The 14,426-nt window shown below is 42.0% G+C and overlaps 1 protein-coding gene across 1 annotated transcript in view; it reads left to right on the forward strand.

The window, feature by feature from the left end:
* The first annotated feature begins 1,973 nt into the window (after positions 1-1,973).
* LOC109874715 (laminin subunit alpha-3-like) overlaps positions 1,974-14,426 on the forward strand; it is a 110,258-nt gene continuing 97,805 nt past the window's right edge. Inside the window, 3 exon segments of the mRNA XM_031809694.1 lie at positions 1,974-2,492; positions 2,585-2,611; positions 3,380-3,532. Of these exon segments, the coding sequence (XP_031665554.1) occupies positions 2,229-2,492; positions 2,585-2,611; positions 3,380-3,532 (444 nt within the window). The 5' untranslated portion in view covers positions 1,974-2,228.

Consider the following 14,426-nt stretch of genomic DNA (forward strand, 5'->3'; position numbering starts at 1 on the left):
CTGTCCGGGTCTGTAATACCAACATGTTTCAAGCAGACCACCATAGTCCCTTTGCCCAAGAACACAAAGGTAACCTGTCCAAATGACTACTGACCCGTAGCACTCATGTCTGTAGTCATGAAGTGCTTTGAAAGGCTGGTCAAGGCTCACACCAACACTATTATCCCAGAAACCCTAGACCCACTCCAATTTGCATTCTGCCCCAACAGATCCACAGATGATGCAATCTCTATTGCACTCCACGCTGCCCTATCCCACCTGGACAAAAGGAACACCTATGTGAGAATGCTATTCATTGACTACAGCTCAGCGTTCAACACCATAGTGCCCTCAAATCTCATCAATAAGCTAACGACCTTGGGACTAAACACCTCCCTCTGCAACTGAATCCTGGCCTTCCTGATGGGCCGCTGCCAGGTGGTAAGGTTAGGTAACAACACATCCGCCACGCTGATCCTCAACACAGGTCCCTCAGGAGTGTGTACTCCGTCCCCTCCTGTACTCCCTGTTCACTCATGACTGCACGGCCAGCCACGAATCCAACACCATCATTAAGTTTGCTGATGACACAACAGTGGTAGGCCTGATTACCGACAACGACGAGACAGCTTACAGGGAGGAGGTCAGAGACCTGGCCGTGTGGTGCCACGACAACAATCTCTCCCTCAACATGATCAAGACAAAGGAGATGATTGTGGACTACAGGAAAAAGAGGACCGAGCACACCCCCATTCTCATCGACGGGGCTGTAATGGAACAGGTTGAGAAATTCAAGTTCCTTGGTGTCCACATCACTAACAAACTAACATGGTCCACGCACACCAAGACAGCCGTGAAGAGAGCATGAGACTTAATAGATTTGGCATGGGTCCTCAGATCCTAAAAAGGTTCTACAGCTGCACCAACGAGAGCATGGTTGCATCACTGGTTGCATCACCGACTGGTATGGTAACTGCTCAGCCTCTGACCGCAAGGCACTACAGAGGGTTGTGCGTACAGCCCGGTACATCACTGGGGCCAAGCTTCCTGCCATCCAGGAGCTCTATACCAGGCAGCGTCAGAGGAAGGCCCTAAAAATGGTCAAAGACTCCAGCCACCCTAGTCATAGACAAGTCTAGGTCCAAGAGGCTTCTAAACAGCTTCTACCCCCAAGCCATAAGACTCCTGAACATCTAATCAAATGGCTACCCTGACTATTTGAAATTTTTACGCTACTCTCTGTTATTATTTATGCATAGTAATTTTAATAACTCTACCTACATGTACATATTACCTCAATTACCTCAACTAACTGGTGCCCCCGCACATTGACTCTGTACCGGTACCCCCTGTATATAGTCTCTCTATTGTTATTTTACTGCTGCTCTTTAATTACCTGTTCCTTTTATTTCTTATTCTTATTCATATTTTTAAACTGCATTGTTGGTTAGGGGCATGTAAGTAAGCATTTCACTGTAAGGTGAAATACCTGTTGTATTTGGCACATGTGACTAATACAATTAGTTTAGATGTCATAGCTGACACACTCCTTTTTGCAGACATCTTTTAAACTTCATTCGGAGGAGATATTTGAGTGTTTGGAAAACATGGTCGCATTAAAACCTGAGGGGAGATTTTACCATAATTCTGTTACCAAAGTTTTCATCTTCAAAGTTCTTCCACTAAATTTTTTTTGTACATTTTTAAGTATAAGTTGTTACAAGTAGTCATTGTGCATAGACTTGTATGGTTTGTTAAACTTTGAAATCAAGGTTTTGTGTTTGGTAAACATTTTAAAGTAAAAAAACGGAGTCAACGCATAATTCCATTATCGTGGAATTATCCTCTAAAATGTCTACTCTGAATTAGGCATACGAATTCTTTTAATTTTGGCTGTGATTCAGTGCTGACATTTCTAGAGACCTTTGGACCGAAGTAGTCACTGTTGACACCTGATACGGCTCTGGGTGGCAGAGTTTGGTCAGGGAGAAACGTGAACAATCTCTTTTTCACGAAGAAACATGTTGTCGAAGGGGATCACAGAGGCAACAGCAGCAGAGCAACAAGTCTAACTTTTACATCAAGAGCCGCACACTGGACGCACGAGTCGTTCCATTGCCAGGATCAAAGGATCCGCAGTGTTTCATGCGTGGAGAGTGCATATTATTTCATTACGATCTAGAAAACATGAACTTGAACTGCGAGTTACTATTTGAATTCAGCATCTACAGGGATTGTTGAGGTGGAACATGGCGAGGGGGATGAAGGGAGCTCATCCCGCCGCTTTATTATGTACTTTTACGCTCTTGCTTTGGCGGGACGTTTACGCGCAAGTGTCTTTTAACGAAATAACGGGGTTTAGTTTGAGTCCTCCGTACTTCAACCTCGCGGAGGGGTCACGGATCTCCGCCACCGCAACGTGCGGTCAAGATGAAACGGGGAGACCGAGATCTGATTTGTACTGTAAACTTGTCGGAGGACCTACATTCGGACTTCCTAGTCAAACCATACAGGTGAAGAGTGAACCAAATTGACAGTTTTATGATTGTGGTTTCATTTTGAAACGTTAATATTGTTGACAACTTTTCTGCCTTTGCTTTTTCAGACAGCTAATAATGTTTACAGTTCAAATGTAAGTTGCAAGTATGCAAGAAATTGGCATGATGAGTGCGTGCGTAAAATACAAAATATTAATGCGCATGTGTTAATAGAGTTGTTCTGAACATGAAGTGACTGGAAAGCCTACCAACAGAGAAACAACAATCCATAAAAGTATTTGTATTATCCAATCGAATTGGAATCAAGTTGGTTCCTTGCAAACTAGTGATTTTCTTATGATTTTGCCTTCCATACATATATATATATTCCCATGTGAACTGCCATATTTAGTTACACTGTTATTACAGTTGAATCAATGCTCCTTGCTTCCTTTCTCTTGCGCCCAGGCTACAGAATGAGTCACTATAGCACTATGGGAAACATGGCAATTCTGCCTGCTCTAACCAAGTTTACACCATTGTGTTTAACTCCTGAGGTCTCTAAAGTGAATGCCCTCTTAATAAACTTGCCCCTTCAGGAGTTTGAATACCTTTGGGACACTTAAGGCCCAGGGGCTTTAGAACCTACACAAACAAGGCCTATATATAGCTTTTTACCATTATTGTATAGAAAGACTGTTACAGTAATTTCAGATATCATTTTTACCGTTGTTCACACTATGCATGTGATTACTTGCACTGTATGCAAAGTTTTTTCTATGTTTGCATGTTTTGTATTTTGTGTAACTTTTATGTACGCTGTGACTGGCCTATTCATGGACTTGAATACATCTGGACTCTTTATATGTTTTTATGTGTTTGGGGCTCAGAGTAACACCATTTAATTTGCCCTTTCCCTGCAGGGACAGTATTGTGACCGATGCAACTCCAACGAGCCTAACAAGGCCCACCCTGTGAGCAACGCAATCGATGGTACCGAGCGCTGGTGGCAGAGTCCACCTCTCTCCCGTGGACCCATGTACAATGAGGTTAATGTCACCTTGGACCTTGGACAGGTGAGTGAGAAACCCTGGTGGTCTTACATTGGTTCCTACTCAGCCAAGTGCTCTACCTTCACGGTAGCTGTTGATTGATTGACAACGTTGACAACGTTACCATGGTGAGAGTATGAAATGTGACAGTGGGATGTCATGGGGTGAATAGAGACAAGGTTTTCCCTTTCTCAGCTAATTCGAGGTGCATTATGTCATTGGTGTGAGGTGGCAACCTGCCTTCAGTGATGTAGACAGACATCACACTACCTAGTGGTCATCTTAAAGAGGGACTGAGAGGATGAATGGCAATGAGTGGGAAGTTAGTTTTTCGGCTTCTTCAGTGCACTGTTCAGTGTTTGAGTTGAGAGTTGAGTTCAGTTGAGTTGAGTTCAGAGTTGATTCTAGCCATCGTAGACATGAGTGTGTGGAGATAATTGCTGAATGCTGATGTGAAGCAGAGTGGCTGTGTGCAATGTTCACTCAATTTTTTTTGGGCACTGAGCAAATTTCAGGTCTGCGCAGCGCAAACTTGAACATTGTGAAAATTCTGTGCAACTTCCAGCACGCATTTACTGTGAACACTGAGGCTGTACCCGCTTTAAGTTATAGTTTTAACATTGGCCAAGTAGGCTACTCTGGTTTTCAGTGGAGGCTGGTGGGAGGAGCTATAGGAGGACAGGCTCATTGTAATGGCTGGAATGGAATAAATGGAATGGTATCAAACCACATGTTTGACTCCATTCTATTTATTCCATTCTAGCTATTACAATGAGCCTGTCCTCCTATAGCTCCTCCCACCAGCCTCCACTGGTGACTATTTGATCATAATGAAGGCCTACCAGAGTAGCCTACCATCAAAAACAATAGAGAAAATGCATCCCATGACATTTGAACATGGAAATAACTATTCTATCATTCAGCCTACAATAGCAGACAATATGTGGTGTTCAATGTAGGCCTACATTCCATGAGACTTTAAAAAAAATATGCAATATGCTATCCACTTGACCTTCAGACAAGGAGGTGACTGAAAATGTTGTTGTGTTGTTTTGATGAAAGAAACCACATTACAAAATAAAATGCATTATTATTCTCATACCATTCTTACAGAGAATCTGACAAATTATGCTACCCTCAGCCTATTGGCTACTTAGCTTATTCAAGCAAGTCTCTAAATACAGCACTGCCTCTTTAAGGGAAAAAAAGCTTTTCACCTGACTTGCTTTTCTAACATGTCTAGAAATGTACACGTTTTATTCTCTTGTAGGAAGCAAACACTTCCCTATTTCTGACTACAAATGATCTAGCCTAGTGGTTAGAGCGTTGGACTAGTAACTAGAAGGTTGCAAGTTCAAACTCCCGAGCTGACATGGTACAAATCTGTCGATCTGCCCCTGAACAGGCAGTTAACCCACTGTTCCTAGGCCGTCATTGAAAATAAGAATTTTTCTTAACTGACTTGCCTAGTTAAATAAAGGTAAAATAAATAAAAATATAACTGGGCTAACAACTCATATGAACAAAATGTGCACATGTGGCAACATGCACCTCTAGCTTTAATCTCAAAACAAACACATCTACTCATGACAGCTCATGTTGTAAACACAGTCCAGTTCAATGTAAATGGTACAGATCCATATATGGCAATGATCTATTTGCAAATAGGCCTACTGCAGCTTTGATTGGTTATTCCGAACCGTCTGTGTAGAGTACGGGCTGAGTTGTGCATGTCAATGCAATAGAATCCTACTCTGATCCATTATGCCTACAACAAAATATCTTGCATCATTTGTTTTGTTTTGGTATGTTGGATTGAAAGCTAACATTGCATTTATTCGATCACAATTGCCACAATAAAGGGAAATGTTGATAGTGTTAACAGGGAAAACTCAGGGAAAACTGAGGTCACCAAACTTTTCTGAGTCATGATCACTTTCTGAGTCAAAATGCAACCCGAGATCTACCTTTTTTTTTTACCATGACTTAAAAAACGTAAGCCTATGTAACATTAACCAAATAAAACAGTACTGTAGCAATGAGGTTTGTGCAGTAAGCTAATAGGCCCAATACATTATCACCGCATATTAGCTTTGCTGGAAGATGCCCTGCCAATGCATTTAAAAAATATATATGTAAAAAATATATATGTATCGGTAATAGATCTGTTGTTGTATTACTTGTGAGGCACAACTGAGTGAGCATACATTTAAATAATTTATATTTTAGTGGGCTGATGATGCCTGCATCTGGTGGTCAGTCTCAGCGGAGGGAGAGAGCAGCAGACTGAGGGTACACTGACACTGACACTGAACAAAAAGGGACACCGTCTTCCTGCTGATGGCGGAACATGAGTCTCACTGCATTATTTCTGCCTCATGCACAAATTCATGTTACTCCTTTGAACAAAGAAAGTGAGATATTCCTTGATATTAAAAAATACCCAAGCCGCTGAGTATACAACAACGCAAACACATCAATACATTTTCCTACTCATTCATTACTGCTGCAGTGCTTGTTGTAGCGCTGAGTGGAAATAGGAATATCGCGCATTTTATGGCTTATAAAAGTGTTGAAAGTGCTGAGTAGGAATTTAAACATGAACTCACTCATAAAAACAGCAGCTCTTTGCTGTATTTCGTTGACATACTCTCTCTAGTCATGGTTTTAAACGTTTTGAAATCTCACAGTATCAACTTTGCTGTAGCTTTCTTTTATGCCTGCTATATTACTGCAGACACGTTAATCTGAGCCATCCAATTGGCCAGTGATAGGCCTATAGTGGATTTGATTTTCTCTCTAGGCCTGCCAGGAAGGCAGAGTTTGTACCTTCAGACACATGAAATGGTTCAAAATGGCAACAGTTCACCTACCTGGAACAAGGCTTTATCATTTATCATTTGTTTTTTTGCACAAATGTTTGGCGATCGACTAGGAATGCCTTGGAGATCGATAAGTCGATCACTATTGTCCGGTTGGTGACCACAGGTCTAGAAAGTGGAGTGAAGTTCAATCTTGTGCTTCTCTCCATGGGCTGTTATTTCTTCTGTGTGGCAGTCCTGGGGAAGCGGTGCAGCCGTCTCGGGCTACTGCGCACCCACGCATGCGTGCAGTTTAGAGGGAACATTGGCTGTGTGTATGTATGAATGCATTTGGGATTGCGATTGACTCTCCGCATACAGTCAATGGTGGGTTTTCTTCTGTCAGTCTGCTTATGCTTTAAGTTACAAGTGTAAGTCAACCTGTCTGAGAAAGACGAGCAGCTGTAGTCATGTGAGTGATGTCCCACAGCTGGCTGCGTGCCAGGAAGCAGACTCAGATCATGCTCCTGTGGCTGGAGGATAGGTAACCATTAGGACCTGTGGCTGCAGCAGGAGTTTGGCTCACAGCCCATGAAATTGCACCTTACGCTCAATTGTCCACGGTGAGGGGGAAAAGGGAGAAATTGTGTCCAGGGATTAGGGATCAGAGGGATTTTAAAGTCTGATCTGGGGGAGTAGGTCTGGGTTGGGTGGGTGGAGTGGGTTCAGGGCTGGACCTGTTTTGATTTGGAAACAGGTTTTGTCTGTGGTTAAGGGGTGGGAACCAAATGGAGACACCTATAAAGTAAATCTTCCTAAAAGTGAGTACCACACTTCATCCATGTTCCCCAGGAGCACTGTGGGAAGAGAATGGGTAGCAGTGGCGAATTCTTCCATATCTGTTTTTAGCTGGGCTGAGCTGAGTTGTGCGGAGCAGCGGGGCTTGAGAGAGGCTAAATATAGTGCCCGCATGGCTTGAAAAAGCGAGGGACGTCTGCGTTTAAGATGTGGTAATACTCAGTTTATTTGGGAGCGGGGAAAGTGGCATTACTGCATTAAGGCGTGCTATAAAGGGCACAGGGATGAAGTATTCTCAGAAACTACCAACCACACGGCTCCCCCCTCCCCATTTGTCCCGCCCAAACAGCAACTGACTGATTCCTCACGAAGCCTGGACAAAACAAAACGACCATGGTTTTTGGTATTTTCACGAGATTTAACCCATAAAATGGTCCTTTGCTGAAATATTGTTGACATATATTTGACATTTGTATATAAAAGCATAATTGAGAAATAATTCATAAAAGTTTGGAATTAAAAAGTTCCTTTAAAACTCCATAGTGTTTAATCTGTAGGTGCTAAAAAGCTAAAAAAAAAATGAATGAAGTTTTATGCTTGCTCTGTAATATAAGTTGCATTATGATCTCAATAATAATTTACTTATATCTATTTATGAATATTGAAATATATAAACATGCATATTGAAAATAAACCATTTTTGATTTGGCAATTAATTGTTGAATATAATATACTCTACAGGCATATCAAGGTTCCAGAGTGGGATCTCTACTAGCTTAAAAGTTATGGCCCATTTTATACAGAGAAATTGGCGTAGTAGGCAATGTAACCAATAACAGCCCTCCTTTTACTTGTATCATTGCACATCCTGCAAATTAGCAGCAGAGGGCGACCATTTTGAATACATTTTCACATTAATTTAGTTGGAAATGCTTACAAATGGGATCATATCTCTAAAAGTAGCAAAGATCCCACTTTGATATGTCCATAGAGAATATTATTTTTAGCACCTACAGATGAAACATTATGGAGTCTTAAAGGAGGTCTGTCATAAATATGCCAACTTTAATTATTTTTCAATTATTCTTTAAGATATGTTAACAACCTTCCAAAGGACCATTCCATGGATTAAATCTTTTTTTTGTCCATGAGGAGTCACTCAACTGTGATCCAGTGAGGCTCCAGACCAAGCTCACCTGGCCCCTCCCCCCTTATGTCATCCATTTGTTTTTAGCTTCCACTAAGTCTTTTGTCAATGCCAAGAATGTATTTATGAGGCTGTGTGTGCTGAGATTCAATCTGCTTTCATTAAAAAGCTTGCAGCTTTAAAACAGCTGGTTTTATTGGAGTGTTGCCTTCCAAGGTTATCATTTCACAAATTAGAGCAGACTGATTTGGCAGCATTGACCTGAGACTTATCAATTCAATGCAAGGCAAACAAAAAAGCTAGATTGGCTGCCAATCTATGCTAATTTGTTAAACAGCATAGATATTATGTTCTTCACAAAATCATCCCACCTAATAGAGAAACAGCTGAAAACTGAAAAACGAAGTTAAAGCAGTATTCTTCCATGATAATTGTTAAATACTGTATCCCATAGAATAATTCAGTTTGGTAAAGTTGTACAATGTTATTTTGTGGTTATTAACTCTGGGTATGCATTCTTGTGTAGGCCATGTGTTCACATCAGAGGTGTATGTAGATATGGAAAGGTGTTGTCGATGCCTCTGAAAGAATTCATTCAACCACACATCCATGTGCTTTCACCACAGATGTCTGTCAAATAGTGTTGGTTCCTATAACCCTTTGATGATTTTACAGTCATAATAAAGCATTTGTCAAAATAAGTAAATGTACCTCCAAGAAACAAAAAGATAAAGAATGTCAAGTTTATTTCAGACTAACTTGCCAGATCCCTTTCGCCCTTCTGCTCAGGTTTATTTAATGCTTGGATAGAATTGATCAGATTTATGTTGCCTGATAGAAGCAGTTCAAAGCCTTTGTAGATTCAGTTAAGGCACGGAACATATGATGCGGTCACTGATATTTGTAAGGGCTGGATCCAGTTAAATGAATGGTCTTTGTGGTCTCTTCTAAGACTAACACAGGTGCTTGCTCCCTCCTTCCCTCCCTTTGCCAGTCTTACCTCCATCTCTCCAAGCGGATAAATTAGATAATGGCACCGTCATTGTTTATGTCAAACCAACCAAGTTCAAAGGGAAGCCGGGTGGTTTTTGACGTGGCCATTTCTGACGGTTCTGTAAAGCAGTGGCACGTTTGAAGCAGCACCAATCTGTCAAGGGCTGATTCCAGCTAAGCTTTTGTGGAATGTTGAATGATATAATAATAGCACAGAAAGGTGAACCCATTTCCTTTGTGGATTAACATGGTCATACGTTTGAAGTTTTTAGAAAAGGAAAGAGTCCGAATTGGCCTGGAACTTTGTATTAGACAAAATACAGTATGTCTTTGTATTTACTTGCTATAAATCTTGTAGTCAGTCAGTCAGTGTGAAAGAGTACAACTCCCTTGGTTGTAGCTCCTTGTGCAAATCAACCCAACCACACCGTTGGATTATGTTGACTGAGGCGAACAGCTCTCACACTTAAGTAGCCGCCTGCCTGTGTTATCTTGTGGGCTTTTGACCTGTGACCCGTGACAAAGCCTGCCATAAATCAGGAGGTGACTTTCAACTCCCTCCTACTATGGGCAGATCCTGGGTGTAGGGGTGCTTCTTGATTTGTGTACTCTACAGTAACTGGATCTGGTGGAGGGTATTGCCTTAGTCAGTTTGTCTTCAGGGCATTGGAGCAGCTCACCCAGAAAGACAGTCAACACGTTGATTAGAGCCTTCTGCTGTGAGTTTCATGATGCAGTAGATTTGACCCAATAAATCTAATTCAACATCTTGTTCATTTTTTATTGACTTAACGGAGGCACATTTTCTTAATTACAATATACATTTAAACTCTTCAAAACCACATATGTCCTCCACAAACGAACACAATGAAATCCTCTCCACAAAACAGCCTGTCTACCTGTACAGCGAGACTGGCCCTCCCTTGTTAAAACTATTTACAGGGTGTTGTGGCGACTCTTTGTCCTAGTGAACATTGGCACCACGGATGGATCGGCCCCACAGCCGCCCATGCAGTTTTTTCTGGGGAATGTATTTTAGGAGCCCTGACCACATGTGCTTATCTGCCTGAGTGCCCTGGACCATGTGAGACAGAGATGCCTGGGCTTACTGCTGTCTGTCATACCACGTTACTGAAAGGCCTCTGATTGGTGGGCGCTATCCCATTGAATGGACACTAATTGGTTTGTGTGAAGCTCTGATTGAACCCTGATTGGTTGCTATTTCAGGGGGTTAGGATTTGTTTGTGTGAGATTTGGTATTTGTCATATCATGAACAACACTGATGTGAGGTGGGCTGCGATTGGCTAGGTGTGAGGTACTCATGGTTCTGAATGGTGAGCGTCGGTATCTGATTGGAGAGTGTCTCTGATAAGTAAGAGTTTGTTCTGATAGGTGGGTTTTGATGCTGTACTTGTTCTCTACTCTGTAGGGTTTGGTAATGAGTGTGTGGTACTTATTGCTGGATGGCTGAGTAACTTGATGGTAAGATAAGAAAGTACTATATCAGGATATATAAATACAGTGGGGAGAACAAGTATTTCACTGCCGATTTTGCAGGTTATCAAATACTTGTTCTCCCCACTGTATATAGTTTAGGATGACTGCATTTCTGAAGCTTGCTGGTAGTGGTTAATTTATTGTAAGTTATGAAGACTTCCTGTTGAACTTAATCCACTCTCTATCTTTCCAGACCCTGCTGCCTCCCACTGAAGTTTTGTCTGATTGTTTTATACCCACATTTGTCCTGGAATCGATGTAGGCTGATGTAGGCTGTATTGTGTGACATCTGTGCTGTTTTCACAAAGGGTTGGTTCTTTTCAAGGCTTCTCTGAAAGTGATCTGGCCTTTTCTCTACAGTGGGTAAATGGATTGAGGAGGTGCAGTGAATTGGGCAGACTGTGTGGAAAAGACCCTCCTGTCTGCCTCCCCGTCTTCACACACACACACACACACACACACACACACACACACACACACACACACACACACACACACACACACACACACACACACACACACACACACACACACACACACACACACACACACACACACACACACACACACACACACACACACACACACACACACACAGCTTCATACAGAATTCTTCATCCCCACCCCACCCTGAATACCTACCCACCTTCCATGATAGCTGCATATGATGGAATAAAATATGATTCCCTGTGTGTCTGGTTCTGTGTTTGAGTATTCATGGTGCAAATGCCTGCTAATGCGATTCAGTAGCAAACAGCTAATGCTAACAGTCAAAATGATACATAGACAGTGATCAAATGGATTGTTCATAGGATTGTGTTATAGCAGATATATAGATATGTGTAGTGTGATGTTGTTGCAACAGCAGCCTGCAGTATTAACTGTATATGTGTTTGTTGTGTTGCTAAGGTGAGCGTACAGGACTGAGTTGAGCAGGGTTTTGTTCTCTCACTGACCGCTCCTACAGTCTATTTCCCTGACAGCCTTGGTACTGACTCAACATGCATATATCAGCAGCATAACTTCACAATTAGGCCCTGGAAAGAACCAGGTGCTTATCAAACCACAGAATACTTTTAGGCGCAAGTACTCTATCATACATGGAATGGAATCAGAACGTAGATCATAAAAAGCAAGAATCAAAATAATCAAAAACATATTTGGAATGGAGTAACTTGTGTTACCACTTACGGCATGTTACCAATTTTGTTCAAATACAGTGTCATCATTATTTGGTTCTTAACAAATTCTTAAATTGAATATCCTTTCCTTATGTTGGTGGTGGTAATATTGATGATACATTGTCTAAATAGGCTTCCAATATCATTCCTATACCTTTGTCAGTGTTTACTGTATAGCTGGCATAGTCTAACTCTTGGGACACATGTTTGGCTCCCTAGCTGTTGCTGTGGTGATGATGGAGGTGATGTAAGTAGCTGTGTTTAGCTGGTGGGCTCTGCTCTGCTCCGCTCTGTGGTGGGCGCCATGCCAGCTGCAGTCGGGTGTCTGTTGCACATATTTACAGCCCCGCTCCCTGGGCTCGCCCTTGCAGGCAGCCCACACAGTCTGGTTAGCAACCTCACCCTGGCTTCATGTCTGGATCACATTGTTGGACAGGAATGCCACTACCTCCTAAACCTGGAGCTCCATTGTGGAAAAGCAGAATGGGTTTATCTTAACCCACCTTTTCAAGGCCCGTGGAGGCGATATACATAGTGTTACATAGAAATGCTTATCAGAGGTTGTAGACCTACTGATACAGTCATTGACGCAGGTGTGGGCAAAGATTTTTCCGATATGTATTTTTGATACACGATCACTGATGCGTCCTGTTTGTTATAATTTAGATCGGTTGTTATAGTTTTATTGTGGTGCTGGTTACAAACACAATATGTTGTAATCAGGTGTTTAAATGTAATCCATTTACTAAACGTGAACTCTGAACAAGCCATTATAATGGGTAAGCCACCAACACAATCATACATACTGAACAAACATACAGGAAACATTCTCAGTCAATTGCAGAGCAGCAGCTGTACCTTTTACAATAGGTTCCTTGCTTGTATAAACTTGCATTCATCACATTTCCACAGTGCATACAATTACCTCTTGTGACTATCTTTGGGCCAAGCCCACATGTTTGGAGAGACTATTTTGAGTATATAGCTTTAAAAAGGATCATTGAGTCCCTGGAAAGAGGTGGAATGTATGCCCACCATGGAGACAGAGAGAAATACCCCCATGACCCACCCCCCTCGCCACTATCACCACCTGTTCCACTTCAGACAAACAGTTGTAGATTGCATTGTTTCAATCCAGACTAAAAACACCCCAGCCCCATTGCGCTGCAACTGTCTGTCTGGCAGGCTGGCAGGCTGGCAGGCTGGCAGGCAGGGCCTGATCCGCTCCAACAGAAGGCGATGGCTCCTAGCTCTGCCGTGGTGCATTCCTCTGCCCTAACATCAGACACAAAGAGATCTCTGTCAGATAGATTCTACTGTATCTGTTAGGCTTTTGCTTTTTACAGTAGCCCTCCTGAACCCTCCTGGCTGACTGGCTCCTTCCTGCCTAAGACTTGGAGATTATTTGTTTCTGGACTGCAATTGAACACCTGTCTGTCCTACATTTTTTGAATAACAAGCACATGTAATGACAAACAATGTTATCTAGAGACCATAGACAGTAGGATTTCAACTCTATTAGTTCATTTAATTGAACTTCTTTAAGCCCAGTAATAGACCTATTGGCAGCAGACATCGTAGTAGGTGGTGTCTTAATGTAACAATCTCACAGAGTACTCAGTATTAAATGAATGAAAGACTATATCAACCCAGTTCATTGAGTTCATTTGATCAACACGGTTAGATTACAGTATGATTGGACAGGTCTACAAGGCAGACATGGCATTAAGTCATAAAGTCACGCAACCAGCCTATTTTCCATAGGCTCTAATACTGTATTAGTTTCTAAGTGTAGACTATTTGTTCAGTGGGAGTATAACCCTGACTGCCAGGCTCCGTTACCTGAAGCACAGGCATGTGTGAAGTCGGGGCAGGAATTCTGCATGGAGCCAACAACACGGCAGTTGTCCGTCATTATACAATTGTTAATGTGCTATAATTCAGTCAATATTTTTTTCTCTCAATAAAACATTGAGTATCTCACTCCACTATGCGGCTGTGTTACATTTATCAGAACTGTATTTTTTGGGTGAGAAGGTGAGACCACTCAGTAAACATGCAGTGAGAGGAAAGTGAGAACACTAGGGTGTGATTAGGCTTGGCCGGTATCCAGATTTTCATATGGTCATTCCCTCCTTCATACCCTCCTTGGGATTTACGGTATTAACGGCATGGCTCATGAGTGGGCGCTAAAAATGCAAGGAAATCCCATTGGACCTCTGTTACACAAACTAACAATCACATAGATGCTGTTAGCTAAATGCTAACAAGCGAAAACGAACATAAACTAATTGTAAAGACAGGCAAATCCAGCTCATAAAGTTACACAAGCATAGCTAGTAGCTACTGAATGTCATTTTCGGTGAGTGGACATTAACAAGTAAAAGTGAATGAGAGAATACAAGTGTAACTTCATCATCTCATGTGCACCACACAACAGAGACTCGCTGATAGATATAGACAGCTATGGACTCACCAGCTCCCGACGTCTGCTATGTAC

Source organism: Oncorhynchus kisutch, linkage group LG30, assembly GCF_002021735.2.
Source record: "Oncorhynchus kisutch isolate 150728-3 linkage group LG30, Okis_V2, whole genome shotgun sequence".
Lineage (NCBI taxonomy): Eukaryota > Metazoa > Chordata > Actinopteri > Salmoniformes > Salmonidae > Oncorhynchus > Oncorhynchus kisutch.